The sequence below is a fragment of the Pan paniscus genome, chromosome 10, assembly GCF_029289425.2.
Source record: "Pan paniscus chromosome 10, NHGRI_mPanPan1-v2.0_pri, whole genome shotgun sequence".
NCBI lineage: Eukaryota > Metazoa > Chordata > Mammalia > Primates > Hominidae > Pan > Pan paniscus.
In genome coordinates, this window is record NC_073259.2 from 18,997,252 (window position 1) to 19,017,886 (window position 20,635).

The following is a 20,635-nucleotide window of genomic DNA, read 5'->3' on the forward strand; positions in this document are numbered from 1 at the left end:
CTGTCCCAGTTTATTCTTGAGCTTTTTATTTATGTGGATTACATGCTACCTAAAAAAAAATTTTAATAATAAAAAATTATTCACAATATCTTACCCTATAGAATTCAAAAACATTTTTATTTGACCAAGTTTTCTTCACCGTGGAAACCTCTCTAACCTTTCTGATTTTCAAATTTTTGCTTTCTTCTTGCTCTTTTTGACTTGTCTCTGTAGATGTATGTGGAGTGTGTGTGTGTGTCTACAAAGGGAAATTTCATAGATAAGATTTGGCTACATCAACTGCCTAGATTTCGTGACTTTTCTCCACTGCTAGATGCTGAAAACCTACAGTGGGGGCAGACAATTCAGGCAGCATTACTCGCTGAGCTAGACTGAGAGTTAGAAATTTGGACAAGTTTTGGTTCAGCCAAGTTTTGGTTCTGTCAAGAATTTTCTGTATAATCTTACTTTTGGCTAATTATCCAATTTTGTGCTTTGACTTCTCATCTGTAAAATGGAAAGATGATCTTATTTCCAAGTCAAAGGAGGTTATTTGGAGAAGTGGTTATGGTAAATTCTCCTGTATTCACATACCAACTACTGTGATTTACTCAGAATGTACCATAGGCTAAGTGTGGTGGAGCCTAATGGGTTGCTGGTTATCCTAGAAACTCCACCATTCCCCAAGGAGGGGAGCAGAGGCAGGCTAGAACTGCAGGAGCTCAGTGCCTCTTTACATGGGAATAAGCTAAAAATGCTCAAGAAATGACTCTTCAGATTTCTATGTGACCCATTTCTCGTGCCTGTTACCAAGAAATAACCAAAGTGAATGCGCTGATCACTGAAGGTGTGCAAGAGTCTCAGGAGGAATCCTGTCATAAAGAATATGTATGTATCTAAGCAACAGGACTGTCTGTTCTCAGTAGAATGACTTCTGCTTCTCCATCCTCTTAGAACCAACCCATCAACAGGACCTTATGGATTCCACCAGGTCAAATAGGACAGTTAGCAGGATAACTATGTTGCTCTACCACAAAGAAAATGCTGCCTTCACATAAAGCCTCTTTTCTGTAATCCAAGATGTCCAGCTATGTACAGCAGGCCCCATCCTAGTCATTAAAATGCAGTGGGATTGACTGTGCTAGACTGATTGGGCTCGGGTTTGGAAACATTAAGTACCATGCACGTATTCGAGCTCTGTGCTCACTCAACTTCTCATCCTAACATTGTTTGTGTTTTGAGGATGGGCTGCTCAGAGTCAACTCAGGATAAGTATACCTCAAGATGAATAAATTGAGAAAGAGAAGTAAAGAATGCAAGAGATGAAAAGTTAGTGAAGGGAAACACAGCTGTAAGTGCCCTCATTGACTTCCAAATGCATTTATATCAAAGAAAGGGTGATTTTACTACTTCATGTTTTTCTCAGTAAGAGTTCCACCTGGATGCTTCACTATCCTCCTTGCTTCCTGCCTATGTGAAACCTTGATATTTTTCTTGTTCCTGACCCTGGGAGAGAGAGAACAGATAAATTATTGAATCCGTGAAGGCATTTATCCCTATTCCTTGAGAATAGGGATTCTCAAGGAATTCTCTTATCCTTATTCCTCCCATTGAGAACAGACCTCTCCACCTCTGCTCATGATGTTTCCAAGAAGAGATGTGGGCACATGTGCGAATATGTATGTATCTAAGCAACAGGACTGTCTGTTCTCAGGGGGACTGGCTTCTGCTTCTCCATCCTCTTAGTACCAGTCCATCAACAGGACCTTAGAAGGCCACATGGATTCCACAGGGTAAAATGGGAAAATGAAGACAATAACTAGGTTGTTCCATCACAAAGAACATGCTGCCTTCACATGAAGGCTGAATATTTCTGTCAAACCTTGAGGGATCCATGATCCACAAGCCAGGTAGAGCAAAGAGAAAACACTGGCTGCATAAATTATGATATGTCTCTTTATCCCATTCTAAATGAACACTTTCATCTACCATAACATGATTGACATAGGAAATTTGGATCTATTTGTTAAGATTGTGTGTGTGCATTAGGGAGGTACATAGGCATCAGAATGCTCATGGCAAAGAGATCAAATTCTGTGTAGTTGTGCTGTTAGGGTGAATATCTGAGAGCAAAGTATAAACTACTGAGAGTATAACTCAGCCAGAGGCAACCTAATGGCCAGGTCTCTGGTTTGCAGAGGGTTCTTATGTCATGGTCAAAGGGAGCATTAAAATAGCCATTGATTTCAAAAGAAAATCAATTACAATTAAAATGTGACAATGACAGTTAACTGCAAGACTGTTCTGAATAGGGCTGAAGTTTTAGGCAGGCATGTTTTGTTTCATTTCGAAAAACAAAACAATCCCCTCTGGAAACAGGTAATATACTTATCCTAGAGGAGCAGGCAGCTCAACAAATTCGCATTCCTGTAGCCTCTTCCCCTGACGCTGTTCTCCTGTCAGATTTCAGAGACTATGAATCTCTTACTGCAAGGGGGACAGATGGAGTCACAGCCTGGTGGCCTAAATTCTGTGGGTAAGGGTGGTGTGATAAGTCACTCCCTCTGCCCAGGGTGATGATCAAGGGCTCCTTGGGTGCTGTAATCTGAAGGACCTGGGCAGGAATGACATGGGGCCAGGTTCCTTGTGGATATCAGGACTTCACATATAAGGTTGCATTCAGGTTCCTCACTCATCTCAGCTTTGGTCCTTGCTCTTTCAAGGTTCCCTACTTTCCAAAGCTATCATTGAAGCCAGTAACCAAGGGGGAACCATGTGCCTCACATGTCAGCTTCTGGCTTTATTGGTGACACAAAAGGAAGCTCCAGTGTAGACTTCCTGTTCTTTTCCTTCCTCATATCCTCCCTTTCCTTTTATGGGTATTTGTAGGCAAAATAATTGACATGAACAGTTCATGGCTAAAATGCCTAGAATTTTGGTCCATTTATTGGCCCAAATGAGATTCATGAACGTCCTTCATGAGGATGGCTATCTTCCTACCCTCCCACCAGCTGTTTACCAGATGATTTGTTTCATCAGCTAAAAAAAAAAGTCTCATAGTATAATGAAATGGGTTTTTCTCTAAAATATTAACTATTCTCATTTTCAGGAGCAAGGCTATCTAGACCCAATAGGACTTTTGAAGAGCAAAATTATCTCTCTAGACTTATATTTTAATTTTCACTAGGTATCTCCCAAGTTGTCACAAGTTTTGCCCTACCTTGCCAATAATAATTGTCCTACCCACTCCTGTCTCAATGAAGAGTGGACTTTCTTCGCTTTTTTTAAAAAAAGAGACTTGTCACTGCCTGTAACTTATTTGAGTTCAGTTCTCTATAGTATGCTTTAAATTAGCACACAGTGGCAGAAGATGCCTCCCAAAGGGGAATAATTCATAGCCAATGGCATAATGAGATTTACAGAGAAGGCTGGCCAGGAGAAGGAACGGAAACATTATCGGTTACCAGAGCAGCTGAAGTGAAAGGACAGTACGAGCTCCAAGAGTTTCTTCAGAGGGACAGAGACTGACACTGGCTAGAAAGAATGATAGATTGCTAAGTAGAGGCAAGAGAGGAGGAGGAAGGGTTAACAGGGCTTCAAGAATACAGGGACCAGAGGATAAGGGAGGGCCATAAGGTCAGAAGTGATGTTGTCTCCCCCTGAGGTAATGAATCCCTTTATATTTACAGAGAAAGGAGTAGTTTAGAGACTAGCATTCTCTCTGAGCCAGCTCATTCAAATCCTAACTTATTTTCATTGTAAATATACAGATAAGAGGTAAAGTGCTCAATTACCTCAACTCTTATCCTCCCTTTTGGAGAAGTGATCCTGTAGACAAAGCCTCAGAAAGGGTGAGAAGCCAAAGAACTCAGGAAAGAAATGAAATATAAAGACAAGGTGGTGACCAGCACAGACAGTTCCCCCAAGGCCACAAATGTGGAAGTAGCGTGTAGTGAAATACAGTGGTCCTGTTGGACCACCACCTGGGGTCTACAAGGCTGTGTGATTAGTGAGCCAGAACTGTGACAAGGTTCTTTTGGTGTTGCAAGTGTTAAAAAAGAAGCTAAATATTGGATCACAGATCAGTCCCAGCATGGATCAGGTTATTAGAGACTCAATCTTGGTAGTAAAGTGTCTGGATACAAGCTCTACCCAAAGCATCTGAAAAGTTGATACCTAAAATTTGATCAATATCCTTCATAGTTTCTCCCTCTGTCACTTACTTGAACACAGGTAGTGTTCCAAGTACACTTTCCTAACCATAAAACAGTCCAAAACAACTTCAAAGGACAAAGCACTTAGAAAAAGGACAAAGCACTTAGAAACATCCAGATTCCATTTGAAATAATGAACTGTATACATGTAGTATATACATGTGATTGTGTGTGCAGATATATATAGAGAAACTGGGGGGATTCATCCTTAGGTGCTACTGCAGATACAAATGGGCAAAATAAAGTGACTCCTTCTCAATTATAATTTATAATAATATCAAATATTTACTAATGCCTTTCATATACAAGGCACTCTGTTTAGTGCTACAGGAGATAAAAAGATTTAAAAATACATGGCCCTGAACACAGGGAGCTTATGCTGTAGCAGGAGAGATGAGATGTATAACCAAATACCTATGAAATAAGATGGCCCATGATAGCTGCCACTAGGGAGACACAACGAAAGTGTTATGGGCATTCATAAAATGCCTAAAATTATTTTCTGAATGGAAGATAAAGAAGTTGTTCTGGTCTTTGAAGACTTATATAGAGGGAATGGATATTATTCAAGAAGGGAGTGAGATGGGAGATAGGAAGGAGAGTATTTTGGACAAAGGGAACAGTTTAAGGGAAGACACAAGTGGGAAAACAAGCTGGTAGGGAAAGGTGAACAAATGTTATTGAGCTTGTCTGGATTATGGGACACACACATAGTCAAGTAACAAGAAATTATTGCTGGCAGACTACGGCAAGTGAAGCCCACTGAAGGTTGTTTCTTGATCTGAAGAATGACATCTGATTTATATTTAGGAAGTGAGTACTGACAAGAGTAGATTCAAATAAAAAATATTGGAACAATGCTAAAAGACGCTGAAATAATCCAGACTAGAAGGAAGGGTCTGAATGAAAAGGAAAGACTGGAAACCTTAGGGGGAAGAATTAGTAGGCTTTTCAAATCTTTAGATATGCAGGATGAAGAAAATGGAGGAGGCAAAAGTGCCTGAAAAGCTTGAGTTCGGTGACGGAAGACATGGTGATACCATTAAGCAAAAGGAGGAACTTGCTGATTATGTTGGTTTGCAGCAATGGTTTTGGATATTTGAGTCAAGATGAAGTTGAGTGTTCAGAAGGTGACTGGAAGTATGTGTATGAAGGAAAAGCAAAAGGTAGGGGCTAAAAGTGAAGATTTGGGATTCATCTTCATTCAAAGAGTTATTGAAATCATAGAAGACAGAAAGATTGCTACAGAAGCATTAAGATAAGAAGAGGGTCAAGCTCAGATATACCATGGCAAGTCAATGCTAAGGAGATAAGAGGAAGAGCAGGAACCAATGAGGTTAGAGGATCAGAGAACTAAGATTAAAACCAGAATGTATTGCCTCCCAATGGTAATTGTCAATGAGGTTGAAGAGCAGGGTAAGTAAAGAAAAAAGGCTATTGACTTTTGTAACAAGAACTTCATTGGAACGTTGCCTGAGAGTAGTTTCAGAAGAGTGGTAGGGTGTAGCCCATTGATGAAGCCATGAGCATAAGGTGAGGAAGTGGAGAAAGAAAGACTACCCTTTTGAGAAGTTGGGAAGTGAAAAGATAGCGATAGGACAGAAATCCAAGAGTCAAATTGGATTGAGAGATTTGTCTTTAGAGATAGTTGTAGGACGGGTGTTTTTGAGATAGTTGCAGGTAGATGTGTGGAAGGAATTAAAGATGCAAAAGAGAGAAATACAATTGGCTGGAGAGCACCTCAGAAGAGGTCAGAGCATAGGGAAGAGGAGCACTTGGTTGGGAGAAAGGATGGAAAAGATGTGTGAAAGACAAGAGAAATCTACAGGCAGAGAGGACAGCATATGTGAGGATTCAATAATCAGATTTTCTTGTGAACACAGTAGGAAAGATTGCCTGTTGAAAGACAGGACATGAACATGAAAGGAAAATAAAACAAATTTATCAAGCACAGAATGTGACACTGAGTCAACATTGGAGAAATTAAAAAGTCCAAGTGAGTAGGCTTCAGGTGAGGTTAAATTGATTGAATTTGTGCTCTTCACATAGGTTTAAGACTTGCTCTTCTTGGGGATGCAATGAATGACAAGGGGATGGGATGCAGTTAGCTAAGCATGGTTGGTGTAGTGAGATGGCAAGAGGAAAAAGGAATTGCCGGTGAGAATATTGCTAATGTGGGTAAATACAGGGTTAGACCAAAGAGGGAATTCAATGAGGCCTGATGGATTTATGGACCAGAACAACAGAGGGGTCTTGAAGGAAGGAAGATATAGAAAAGGCAAGGTTGTGGTTAGAGAGGAAATCCCAGAGTTTTAGCTCTGGGAGGTGTAATAATTTCAAAAGAATAAGTCCAGGCCTGGCCATGACATGGGAAGCTGAATCTCTGCAATGTTTTTTCAAATAGCATAATGGATATCTTTGACTCCTACCCTGAAACCAGAAAATATTAAACTTGCATGTATAATCATACAAATGTATGCATACCTATTTATACATACATTTACATATTTTATACTTATGCTTTCATATATTCTACGTGAGTACAATATACTCCATTTTGAAACCTTTTATATCATTCACAGAACTAGCCTAGGGACATAGTACGTGCACAATAGACGTTGGTTTAATTAAACTCACATATTTAACCAGAGAGCTTTTATTTTTTTCTCCTGCATAGTACTAGAATCTGCTCCACCCCCTAAATCACAACATTAAAATAATTACCGATAAAAGAGTTCAGGTTTAAAGTGTGGAAACCTAATCTTTAAAATAACAGTTTAAATTGGGCTTAGTGTTGTGCTTTTTAATTGTACCTTAATTCTTGCACTGAGTTCTTTCACCTTCTCCAAAACACAGATTCTACACACCAGAGTGCCAAGGCTCTGAGGAATTCTACTCATCTACTCTGCTTTTCACCTTCAGTTCTTTCAGGAGCCCTTAACCACATAATCACCCCAGCAATTATATTCAAAGCATGAAGCAGCTCCAGAAACTCACTGTACGGAGCTCTTGAGAGATGTAGAGAGAAATGTGGAAGATTTCTAACTTTCCCTACTTATTCCCAGTACTGCTATTCTAACCCATTACTCTGAACAAAATTCTTTTTTCTTGCTTCAATATTGTAAATGAGAAGCCCTAAACTTCACAGTTCTCTCCAAGGCATGAAAGTAGCAGCACTGGCTTTCAATTTAAGGTTTTGGGTGAGGGCCTTTGTCATGGGAATAGATAGGCTATCTCTTCTAAGTCATAGAGCTCACAGGGCCACTGTGTGACTGAATCAATGTGGTTGGAATGAGTTGAGGGTGGGATGTTCTCAGATATCCTATGATTTTATACAATACTGCAACCCCACCCCCCAAACTAGAATAGAATGCTAGATTCAGATCAATATTAGACATGCTCCGACTGACTAATCTGCCATTTTAGTGTCATCCCAAACATCTGCTAGGCCTAAGAAACAATTGCCCCCCAGGTTAAGTAGCACCTGAGGTCATAAGTGGCTCTTTTACCAGATAACAGGGCACCCCCTATGGAGGTGGAAATTATAGGATATAGACCAACTCAGCTAATTGGAAGATTAATTAAACTGGGACAGAAACCAGACAATGACAGTAAATTTTATTGTATCATTAATTCAATTTGATTTTTCTAGCTGCCTACTCAGTAACATATAATGGAGGAGAAGCATCACTCTTCTATTTTCTATGGAAAGAATCATAGTTCTCAACCTGCCCTACAAGATACTGAATTTAGAAATTCATAAATTATACACTCATATGATTGTGTATTGAAAATAATTCCTAACCAGGAGTCCTATTTAGGTGTCACATGAGGCTTAAATAAAAGCAGGTGGAGGCCAAAATATGGTTTAAATGTCTTTGCCATCTAGAACCTGTATCCTTGTTCCCTACTCTATTGCTCTCAGTGCTCTCTGCTCCCTTCCTCTTCTCTTGTATCATAACTTATTCCCAGGAAAAGAAGTGAGATTCCTAATGTAAATTAGGTGATTAAATGTATACATCCCTAATATGGCTTAATATGTCACCTTTCCTGGGATTACTTTCATTCGAATGACAGACAGCTCAGCTCAGTGCTAAAGCAACAAATCTGTGTGGGAAGGCGGTAGTTGCAGTGGGGTGGGAAATGAAAAAGACCTTTTCAGGACCTTCAACACACCATGGACCACATAGCATACATAAGGCCAGACCCATCCCAGTGTGACTATTCACTTTTCAGCTGCTTCTCCTCCATGAAGAGCTCCTTAAACAGGAGGAAAAGTCTCTGACACCCTAGTGAAGAAAGCAAAAGCTCTGCTGTAGTGTGTAGCAGCCTACTGAGCATGTATTTCCTATATGGCTTTGGGCTCAGAGAGCACATAAGGTATGGCCACAGTCCCTGGAAATGCTGAATGCATTCATCAATATCACTGCAGTGACATCATTTATGCACACATCTGAATCATTCCTAACATACAAAAACAGACATTCACAGGGTGTCAAGCAATGACAGGGCCTTTTTAGAGAGATGATGATTGAAAGAATAAAGTGAGTTCTGGAATAGTTTTTCCAAAAGCTTATTGCCCAAACAATCTGGTTATTCTGTCTCTAAATCTTGAACTAACTAACTAAAAACCGACCAAAAAAAAAAAAAAATGAACCAAAGAAACCTAGTTCTTAGTGACATGTGCAGGTGACCAGCACTCTGCAGAGAATTCTCCCTTGGGCAACTCCTGATGGCCACGGAAGACCGGGTGGGTGATAGTCACTTAACTGTATAGACAACTCCTACTGTATCATGTCATACATGCGTTTTTGGCACTACTGACACCAGCAACATTTAATGGAATCATTTGGGATTTTCCCCTCAATCACAACATGGCTGTGGCCAGTGCAGGGAAATACATGAAGGATGTTTCCCAAGTTCTGGCTGAGGATACACAGTGACAGATTTTGAAATAACAAAGTCCACTGTACATGCATCACTTTGAAGGGTGTGCAAAGTCTCGACTCAGGCAAATTCAAGGGTCAGATTATTGTCAGTGGAAATGCTGAGATTTAAGCATTGCCACTGAAAGGAGTTCATACAGGACCACACTCACCAACCACTTCTGCAATGGAAGGGAATGATAGAGGGTACAAAGAGAGAAAGCATGGATTCTGAAGAACATGGGAATATTAGGTGCTCCTGAGGGTATCTGAGGAATCTCACAGTTTTGGATGGATTGGGTGTTGTTTCATATCCATCTGTGATATAGATTGGGCTTATAGCTGAATTCTTCCTCATGCATTTTACTTGCTTGTTATTCTGGAATTAAGTAACATCTAGATTTTAACAATGCCCAGCCTTCCTTTCTTTAAGTTTTCTTAAGCAGACCATGAGTAACTTAGTCCCAATGCAAATATCCAGTTGAAGAAAAGCAACCAATTGGGGCCAAATAAGTTTAGAAAAATAAAATTATCCAGCTAACAGCTTTTATGATGGGAGGATAGGAAAAAATGTCGTGAATATACTGGGTAAATGGATTTGGAAATTTTATCCTGTGATAGAGGCTGCCAACCTCCACAAAGCCAACAGTCTAGGAAAAGAAGTTCTATTTGTCTGGTTAACCCAAGGCCAGATTATGAACACCTGGCTCGAGGCCAGTAGCACCTTCCTGATGGCAGTAATGAGGACAAGGCAAATAAAGAGCCGCTATTGGCACCATTGCTCACATACCCACCCTCCCACGTCTAAACCTAACTTCAGCAGTCTTGCTAAGGGAATCATCTCACCACTGAGTTTTTAGTGGATCCCATCATCTTTTCTAGAAAAGCATGCAACTTTGTAAGACACATATCCAGCACTACCTCTCTGTGACCAGATATCACATGCTTCAAAAAGTAGAGTTAGTGGAGATTTTTCCACGTGTGTTTGCCAGGCTGATTTCTGAGGGTGGAGATGGGGTAGGGAGTGAGTCAGCGCCCAGGTCCTAAAGAAGACTCAGATGACTGAGATGATTGTTTCAGCATCAGAGGAGGCCGCTGGGAGATTTCTCAGGATTGAGCTTCCTGAAACCTTTCAGTCACGCCAAGAATGGGAAGTTAATTTGACCTTAATTCTGTTTAAGCCCTTTTGGGAATCTTTCCTACCCTAGGTACTGACAGAGGAAATATGGTGCCACCAGCCTGTCTTTGTGTGGAATGTGGTAACCTAGGGTCTACCTAGAAGACAGGAGTCAGACCTGGGGTTTGCTTAGAGCCAAACTGAACCCTATGTAAAACCCTGGCCAAAGTGCATGAACATTTCTCACAAACCAGTAAGAAGACTGGTTTTCTGGGGGGAGATGGACACAATTACTTTCCCCTGGCTTTTTCACCATAGTGGCCTCCATGGGCATTCACTTTTTCCAGACACCCTGAAGCAAAAGCCATACAAAACAATTCCCCCAGTGGAAAATGAAAACCCATAACAAAACACTTTTTCCCTCTCATTCCCATCCCCACCCCACTCCCTCCAGCCCAACACCCTGAATACTCACAAGAGAACACTTTATCTATACAAAATTAATTAGAAAACAAAATATTTACATATGAAATAAACACCATCTTGATTTCTCTTGCCAGCGGAGACTGAAAGAGCTCCCTTGGTTCTAGATTGCTGTTCGCTAGGTTAGTTGGTTTGGTTTTTTTGTTTGAAAGGGGTGAGGTAAGAGGAAGATGAGGGGGTGAGTCCCTGACCCCTGGACAGAATCAGGGTGAAGCAGTGTTTACGTGGCCCTTCGCCTTCTTCCTCCTGGAGGTGCCTCACGCCCTCTGTCCTCTCTCAGTCTTTCCTGTTATCTAAGGTAAAGCACTCCGTGCTCCTCTCTCCAAATCTGTGAGAGGTTCAGCCCCTTGCCCCCATGTTCATTTTAGAAAGAAAACAAAGCTTTACAAGGCCTTCAGTTGGCTTTAAAATGAAAGATACTGAGGTAAAAATCAAGGAGGAGGGTTGGGGACAGCAGTCAAGGGCGGGATGAGGAAGGGTCACGAGTGAGGGCAAACGGGCGAAGATCAGCCCTAGAGGGAGTGACTTGAAGAGACATGGCAGCTTCCTTCCAGAGGAGGATGAGCACCTTTCTGGTTTATGTGTCCTGTGTGCAACATGGCGATCCTGCAGTCAAGCTTCCACACAGACCCGGGGCTCTCTGGATGCCACCCTGTGTAGGGGAGGATGGCAGGACAGTGGAACTGACCCATAGAATAGCCCTACCGCAAGTTTCAGGACCGGCAGTGACACATATTCATTTCCCTTCTCAATTTTCCAATGTTAAGTGAAGGGAGCATCAGTTCTGCCGGTACCCTCATCCCCGGAGTTTTATACATGTATATCTTTTTTTATTCCTCAATGGTACAATCTGAGAGGGAAACAAGGTGTTGCAGGAAGGTAGAAGGGCTTCTACCAAGAGTGTTCACTCTGGGCTCAAGTCACATTCCCAGGGAGCCAGGCCCAAAGAGGTGGTGGAGGGTCCCCCTCTGCCCCCGTCTCCCATTTCCAAGTCTCTTCCCCTCTTTTCGTACCTCCAGAGCTGCACTCATGGAGTGCAGCTCATTTCTCTTAAATGTCAAGCTCACTTCTCTTAACTGTCTGCTCTGTAGCAGTTGTAATCAGTTTTGGGGGGAAGAAGCCTGCTCTTCTAGCTTCAGGTTAAGTAAGAAGGGATCAAAGCATTGGAAACATCCCCCTCTCTCACTTACCCTACCATACACGACTCCTTACTTCTTCAAAGGTGGCTTCGTTCTTCCCCAAACCTTGGCCAGTGGAGAGTCTAAATGCTCAAAAGAGCTTTGTAGAATCTTTTGCTCCCAAGTGTGGGCAAAAGAATCATGGCTGTGAAAATTCTGTTTCCCTTTAGCCTTCCTGGAAAGTTCTTGGTTCAAACTGGTTGAAACAATTGCCAACCACTGAGGACTTGTTTATGTACCTTGCTCTTGCAGGATTGCTCACCACCTTTTTTTGTTTAGACCACAGAATCTTCTTTATCAAGAATTTTCATTCTCCTTATTCAAGAAGGATGAAGGGAGACACAGCCAAAATTCAGGTAACACATGGCCATCTCTGTCTGTATATAAGCCAAACAATCACACTGCTTGGGGATATTGAAAGAAACAATAGAAAGAGTCAAGGTTGCCTTCTCTTGAGGCACCTGACTACACGTGGGTGCAAGTGTGCATGAACACACATGCATGCACAATCCACCTGCTCTTGTCCCCAAGGCACCGTGGGACACTATCATAACGTACTTTCCAGTTTGTTCAAGAATCCACTCTGCCACCAATGACCTTTTGTTCTGTTCACCACCACTATCGAGTCTCATGGGGTTGAAGCAAGCATTTTTTGGCTTATATATAAACACAAATGGCCTCCCAACCTCTGCTTGGCACATGATTCCTAGACAGATGTCATCTAAGCAGCATGAATTTAGCCAGAGCCTCTTTCCTTTCACAAGCAGTGTGCTAAATGGTCTCACATAGATGCTTTTGCTTCCTCACCTAAATGAAAAGATCAGTTTGGGAAAAGCTACCTTTGTGCTCACATAGCTTCTTTTTGGTTCTCCCAGCTTCACTCAAAGAGGATATCAAGGAGCTCTTCCACACCAGGAGGAAGCCCGCATGCAGCCCTTCCTTTCTCCGCTCTACCCTCCCCTGCTGAGAGGGCCCATGGCATCATCTCATGGGAACAGGAATGGCTGAAGCAGCGGGGGGAAGAAGGAGAGAACTGTGAAAAGGAGGAGAGATGGTGCTGGTCACCAGGGTTGCCCTCAGTAGGAACCAGAACTCCAGGATCCCATAAATAAATTAAAACAACAAGAAAGGAGCAAATGGGAACCAAGTTCACCCCCGTCACCCTCCGTGACATGCGCATCACACGACCCACAGCCTTACCCTCCCGTACCCACCTTAACCTCTCTGTTCCCTCACTCAGACATCAGACTCAATACTAGAAAGTTTCTCATAAACATGCCCATTGCTGGAGCCATTGAAAGCCCTGGGGTTTTTGTTGTTAGGCACACAGGGGTTGGACTGGTTCCCTATACAGATGTCCTTCTGGAAACGGGCTGGCACGGCCCCATGAAGGGCCGAGACCACCGGCTTGTTGGTGACAAGGGCCCGGAAGTCCGGCCTGGCTTTCGACGCCCCCGCCACCGTGGGCTGCCTGAAGAAGTAGGATTTGCTGCCATGGAGCAAGCACTGGTCGTCCCCAAAAGTGGGGATGAAAGGGTTTTGCGTGACCCGGTCAGGGTAGAGCGACTTGCTGAGCATGTAGCCGCCGCCGGGGTTGTTGTGGTGGTGATGTCCGGCAGTGGGCACTGAGGACTTGTTGTTGGCAAAGGTGCTCTCGCCAGCTGACATCTCAAACATGTGGGCGTAGGGGCTCCCATCCATGAATCGGCCCTTGTCTTTCAGGCTTACGCTGCGCGGGGCCAGGGCGGCTTCTTCCTTCTGCAGGTCCACGAAGGTGTCGTAGGAGTGCTGCCGGCGCAGTTTGTTCCGGGTCTTCTTCTGGGCCTTGGAATTAGTCGGGCTCTGAGGGTACTTAGTGGTGGAGGCGTTTGACGTCACCGCCACTGGGGCAGCCGGCTGGTCCAGTTCCTGCAGGGAGTTGTCCTCGCTGATGTCATACAGGTTGCCTGCTTTCTTGCAAGCCTCACACCGGATGCACGCCTGCCTGCCCGAGTTCTGACCCGTCACCGTCGTGGAGTAGTTGTGCAGCTTGGAGGGACAGCTGCGGCAGAAGTTGCCCCCGGACCGGTCCTCCCACTCCACGTTGGTCAGGTTCTTCTCCCAAGGTGCAGGTACCCCGCTGACCACGCCGTGTTTGTCGCCCGTCCCGTGCTTGATGTGAGACCTGTTGGTACAGGGCCCTCCTCCGCTGACGGAGTCGCGCTTAAAGTCATCACTCCGCTCCTTGTAGATGTCGGTCAGGTCCACGTGCTCCCAGTGGGGTGAATTCTCCTTTGTTCGGAACTGGTCCAGGTAGAAGTCCCGTAGCCCTTCCTTGTCCCTGAAGTAGCGCTTGTGGTCAGGGGAGCGGGGCGGTCGGCGACGGTAGGCCAGCTCGATCTCGTCAAACTCTCTGCGGGACTTGGCCGAGGCAGGCCGCTTCTTCAGGCTGTCCTTATATTGCTGCTTACGCCTCTTGGCGGCATTGCCCTCGATGTTCCCATAGGTGACGGTGTGGGTTGAGATGTCAGAGACATCGGAGCGGATCAAGTCGTCGTGGCCACTGTAGCGGTCGCTCTTGAAGGAGAATTTGCCGTACAGGTCACTGAGCTGGCTGTGCTTGGAGGAGGGGAGGCCGATGTCCAGGGGCTTCTTGCTGATGGACCTGGACTGGGTGGTGAAGGGTGGGTTGTCACAGTCGTAGAGCCCATCGATGGAGCTGGCACTGCCAATACTATGGGGCCGGTGGTGATGGTGGTAGTGATCTTGGTACACGTTGCTGTCCTTCAGCTGCAGGTTCCCGAACGTTCTCTCTACCTCACTGATGTAGTCACTGAAGAGGTTCTCCTCACAGGGCGGGTTGTTGTAGGATTTGCAGTCAGAATGCGTGAAGCTGCGGCGGTGCTCTGAGATGTCATAGACGGATGACTCCCGTCGGATGAAGTCCAGGGCGCTCTGCGGTGAGCCATTCACACCAGACAGGTTAGCCATGTTCTTGGCCGTGCGCAGCAGGCGCAGGATGTTGGAGTGTGTGTTGTTCATGGTTGCGGTGGGGGAGTTCATTACAGACTGGCGCTCCTCGATCGCCACCCCATGGATGCAGCTGTAGATACCCTGAAGCAAGAATGGAGGGACAGGTTAGATCTCCAGAGAGGCTAGAAATGACCACAAAAAACACTCTCCCACCAATAATTGCTCCAACTGGATAAGAAAAAGGGAAAGCATGAAGCGAATAGTCTAATATACTATTAGATGTGGCTAGAAGTTTGCCTAATTTATACCCCTAAATTTGGTGACTGTCATGTGGTGAGCTGAGGTCAGTGACCTGGCCATCAGAGGGGGGGGGGGCATGGCCCCACCCAGTAACTTGAGCAAAGGGACTGGAATCATAAGATATGGCATTTTTGCCTCAGCTTCACTGTTGACTTACCGTGGTTTTCTATGCCTAGATTTTCACATCTTAAAAATGAGGCCATGATATCAACCCACAGCAAAAAATATCATCAGCCTCCTGGAAATAAATGGCCATGTTCTATGGACACTGAGGTTGCTCTGCTGTGGCTGGGCCACACCTGGCTGACAGTAAAGCACAGGGGAGCTCAGTAGCTTACAACTGTCACTCTTTTCTAGCTCTGACAAATTTTAAGCAGGTTTAGAATTTTGGTCACCAAATAACAGCTGAGCAATTCTCTTCTTGAGCCAAGCATGAACAAAATTCACAGAAAGAGAGAATTAGCAAGCCCTGGGGTCAAAGAAGGATTTTTCTCCTGCTGTGTTCTACACTGTGGGAGGGAAGAATTGGGAAAAAGAGCCAGTACTAAATAGGAATAAATAACTCCCTTGTTGAATTCTCTCATTTATTCTCTCTTTAGCTCCTGTTTTCCTTCTTATACTTTCTCACTCACTTAATATTATCGTCAATAATTAACATCTTAACAAATTAGTATTGATCAAGAGCTCCCTGTGTACAGCTCTTTGTACAGGGCTTTGAAGGACACCGTGCAGGAGAGGCAGTGGGCTGGGTTCCTGGAGGGCTCAGTATGTTTGATTCTAAAGTCAAGCCAACCTCCTTCTCACATCTTGTTCCCTGCCTGGAAAGGTGGACAAACTTGGAACTTTTCCCCCTGGCTAGGGAAAGCATATGAAAAGAGGTTGTTTGAATTGTGTCATTATAACAAATGGGACTAATTTGGAAAGGGAAGTTGTCTCCGTGGATGGGAATGAGAGGGGAGAGGGTTAGAAGAATCGTAGCGAAATGGGAAAGAAGAAAGGTTTAGACAAGGTAAGTCTCATTGTCTCACAGGGCATCAGCAAGATGGAAGATCTTCAAGGTAAGGTTATTCCACTTTCCCAGTTCTTCTAACCCTTCCTGATTAAGCTCAAGAGAAAATTCCAAGCCTTTTTTCCTCTATAGAGGCATTGATCGTGTCAAAGGATTATAAATGGGGTTTTTATTACACATCACCAGCTCCCATGGCTTCTGGTGTTCCCCTATCTGAGATCTTAGGGAAGGGCTACCAAGGAAGCAACATGGCTCAGGGATCATCACCACCCCAAGTTCCAGCCTCCTGTTCTGAGCTCACCTGATGGCCTGAATTAACTCACAGCCAGAAAGGACACAGAGAAATTGTTCTCTATCAGTAAAATACTATAGGAAAATGATGAAAAGATGAAATAATTTAACGAGAAATCAATTTTCTCATTAATACAAAAGTCCATTTGAGTCAAAGTTGGTTGGCCATATCTGGAACCTAGACCTTCATTCTAAAAGGACATTTGAGTTCACCTCTCATGAATTAGTCTCTCCACTTTATTAACAAAACCAAAAGAAGCTCACTTTTTAAAAAAACTTCTCCCTGTGACCTGTTCATACATAAAACTGTCTTCCTAGTGTCTCATTTTAGACTAGGAATGAAGAGGAGACCTAAATAAAGAATGACCTAAGAGTTTTACTCTTGCTCCAACTAGGGAAGTTTCTGGAATGTAAATTTCTTATGAGTCAGAGCTTATTTCTAAAGGTTCTGTTAAGCTCTTCAACTCTCCATAACCAACACATGGTTAAAACATAGAGTGAAACAACTAATAATATACCTTTGTATGTTAAAATAAGAGAGATATGTTACATATGATTATTTAAATAGAAATGTACATTTTTAAAGGATTAGATAGTTAATACAATTTATACAGAACCAACTAATGGTGATGAAAGACATTTGGTAAAAAGCCAAATTTTCCATTTTGACAGATCTGTCAGTTCTTACAGAGAACCAACTGCCCAAATCCCACACAGAAAGCTGTTTCTTGAAGGAAATATAGTATCACCCACTTTTCTGAGCCACTTGCAATCATATCACACAAACTCCTGAGAAAACATACATGATGTGGTTTCTTGCTTGAGCAACATGGGGGTGGAGATAGTGTCCTCTTGGTTCTCTCTGCTTTGCACAGTGCTAGGCTAAGCTGTCCCTAACAAGCTTTAGGCATTTAAATCAAAACACTTACTCTGCTGATGGAGAAGACCATGCCAGGCTTGCCAGAACAGACACCCATAAAGCAATGTCGGAACTGCCAATAGAAAAGGTGTTCGCAGATGAAGGTGATGAGGCTGAGAGCCATGGCCGCCCCCAACATGTAGAAGACCCCTGCCATGTTGTCAATGTCCAGCTGGCTGCTCATGACCTCATTCTTCTCATTGTGACAAATGCCAGTGAGCCAGAGAGCTTCCAGTTCTTCCATCTCCCCTGGGGAAAGGACAGAGAAGGAAAATGGATAAAAAGAGGAGACAGGAAAGGAGCAGAGAAAAGGGAAAAAGAGGGGTATTGAGCAAGAAAGAGAAAGATACGTGACAGAAAAAGAGACAAGGAGACAAAAAGAAAGGAAATGAATAAAGTTAACAGTAATCTTATTAATGCCATTACATATTAATTCATCAACGTACTTAGTAAGCATTCAATAAAAATTTCACGTGAGTACCGCAGGCGATATGAACACATGGGACGTTGCTCCCGCTCTCCATTATCTAGCCTGTATAAATTGGCATATAAATAATCACAATGACAAGCTGTCTGCAGGTAACAAGAGTCCAAATTGGTGACAGTAATTCTGTGGATGGCATGGCCAGTGGGTTTTCGTGAAGTAAGTAGGAGTTGGAAGTGGGCATGCTGGATGGATGAATTTTAATTTACACTGTACTAAAAGGCACTCCAGGCAGCAGGAATAGTATGGTCGGTGGGAACACACAAGGCTTGTTTAAGTAAAGGCATGCAGAACAGTTCAAACAGAAAAAGGTATAGTAGGCAAAAGAAGCTGAATAAAAAAGAGTGATGTAAGAGTGCTGAAGATCTGAGTATCAGATTAAGCATTCTGTACTTTATATTATAGACAGTGGGGAATAACATAATCAAACGAGTGATTCAGAAAATTGCCCTTAAAATTGTGCAAAGCAGATTGGGTAGGGAGAAGACAAGCAGAGAGAGATGGGCAGAGAGATTGATTGATTCCCTAGGGCCCCTCAGATTTACTGATCTCTTGTTGAAGAAAATAAAGAGCAAAGAGGAGTAAGCTTGGATAAAATAAGACCCCCAAATTCAGACTTGCCTTCTTTACACATTGTTTAACGGTGCTTTGATCACTAACTCATGTCAGATTTCAATGACCTTTTTCCACTTCACCAGATGCTAGGAAGTAGGAGGAAGTAGGAAGAGGTCCCAGACAAAAGGAAAGTAAAAGAAACCATGTGCCCTAGAATGCATCTAATTCTAGACAAGCAAAATTCTGAAAATCTCATGGAGAAAATTGCCTATTCCCATAGTTCTAGTTTGGCTAAAAAATTGAACTTTGCTTGCATAATCTGACTAAAGTTTTGGCAACTTTTGCAAATCATCTCTTTCTCATGGATACAGTCTCCATTATTGCCTTTGAGTGACAGCTACACTAAAATTACAGAAGCTCTTATACCAAAATGGCTTGGTAACACTCCAGCTAAAACATCCTCCTGTTTCCAATGTTAATCAAATCACTTTTCCCTTATTTTTTTGATCAAACTATGATTCTCCTAACTAGTGGAGCAGACAACTTCACCTGGATTCTAAAAATCCACCTGTGGTCTTCTGCTTCTGATCTCATCCTTAACAGCAAAGCTGCAGACATAATTGAGATAGCCACTTGGCTGATGGCTGGTGAAGCCAACTAGGGTCTGGCTGCTCATCCACAACTGAGTTAGTTTCTGTAATGCTAACAGAAACAGTAGTTTCTTTGTACAATAAAGTGAAGAGGGATGCAGAAGACAGGAATATAATGAAACAGAAGATGAGATTTTTTTCAACTCAAGTTGGTGGTTCAGTCTGCTGCCAGGATGATACTGGGGAGTGGCTGATGGTGTCTGCCTCTGAGGACCCTAACCCTGCCTTCTGCCTCTTCCAGCTGAAAGAGCAAGATGGGAGAGCAGGAAGAATGAAGAGATGGCCGCAAGTTTATTTATTTCTCTGCCCTACCTCTGGGCACATAAAGAGCAGAGACCTTCCACAGTTCCATCTATTATTTTGGCCACATGTGAGATGACTGGATGAAACATCTAATATCAGTTCTCCTACTTTATCCCTGAAGGTTTGATTATAGCCTGCAACCCAGAAAAAGACCTCCTTGACAAACTGCTTCAATCCTCTCCCTGCCATCTTTCAGCTTGTTATGGGTTGAAAGATGTTATAGAATCCCCCTAAAATATATATGTTGAAGTCCTAACCCCCAATACCTTGGGATGTGACTTTATTTGGAAATAGAGTCATTGCAAACATAATTAAGCTGAGATCATCCCAGAGTAGGGTGAACCCCTAATCTAATATGACTGGCATTCTTAAGAAAAAGGGAGATTCAGACACAGACATGTGCAGAGGGAAAACATGCACACTGGTAAAACACCATGTGAACATGAATCAGAGGTCAGGGGTATGCTTCTACAAGATAAGGAATGCCAAAATTATCAGCAAACCACCAGATACTATAGGAGAGGCATGAAACAGATTCTCCCTTGCAGACCCCAGAAGAGATTGACCCTGCTGGCACTGTGATTTCAGACGTCTAGTCTCTGGAAATGTGAGACAAGACATTTCTGTTGTTTAAGCCACTCAGTGCATGGCACTTTGTTATGGCAGCAATAGGAAACTAATATATACCCGAAAACTACACAATATACTGTGAAATGCTTTTCCGGAAATGCACAGGTTAAAGAAATGGAAGAAAAGGAAAGGTTGATGTTTTGGACTGGCCATCAGTAGAGGACAAATGGGCACTTTCCCTTTCTTGAACTCACCATCTCCAAAGAGCTGCAGGATAGCAAGGTCCACCTGGCGCTTCCACCCAGAATCTTTTTGGATGGCAATGCCATAGCCAGTGGAAGCAAAGACCTTCCCACTGCCAATGGTCACCAGCTTGCAGCCTTCATCTCTGCCTGCCATATAGTTCAGCACTGCTGCATCATAGATGAAGGCATCCAGTTTCCTGTACAGGAAAAAAGCAAACAAATCCAATGGAGGAATTTTAGAACAAAACTACCTGTGGGGCCATTAATATGAAGCAGTAGGGTTCCAGAAAACTATGTGGAGAATTGGTTCAAAGTAAGGTTTAAGTTGGAACTCTGCCAGAATCTAAAGCCTAAATCCCAGGCTGTTCTTTATGTGCTTTTGGGTTGAAAGGAGGAGTTCTTTTCTTCCCACTGGGAATGATGAGAATGTAAGTTGGGCCTGAAGCCAACTCATAAACTGT

The 20,635-nt window shown here is 43.2% G+C and overlaps 1 protein-coding gene across 2 annotated transcripts in view; it reads right to left on the reverse strand.

Annotated features, from left to right (window-relative positions):
• Positions 1–20,635, reverse strand: part of GRIN2B (glutamate ionotropic receptor NMDA type subunit 2B) — a 439,516-nt gene that overhangs the window by 4,453 nt on the left and 414,428 nt on the right. For both annotated transcript variants that reach the window (XM_034935408.4, XM_008969550.5), the window contains 3 exons: positions 20,184–20,371; positions 17,378–17,616; positions 1–14,989 (listed from right to left, as the gene is read on the reverse strand). The exon at positions 1–14,989 is cut by the window's left edge and continues 4,453 nt beyond it. In XM_034935408.4, the coding sequence (XP_034791299.1) occupies positions 13,133–14,989; positions 17,378–17,616; positions 20,184–20,371 (2,284 nt within the window). In that variant the 3' untranslated portion in view covers positions 1–13,132. The remainder of the gene's footprint in view (positions 14,990–17,377; positions 17,617–20,183; positions 20,372–20,635) is intronic.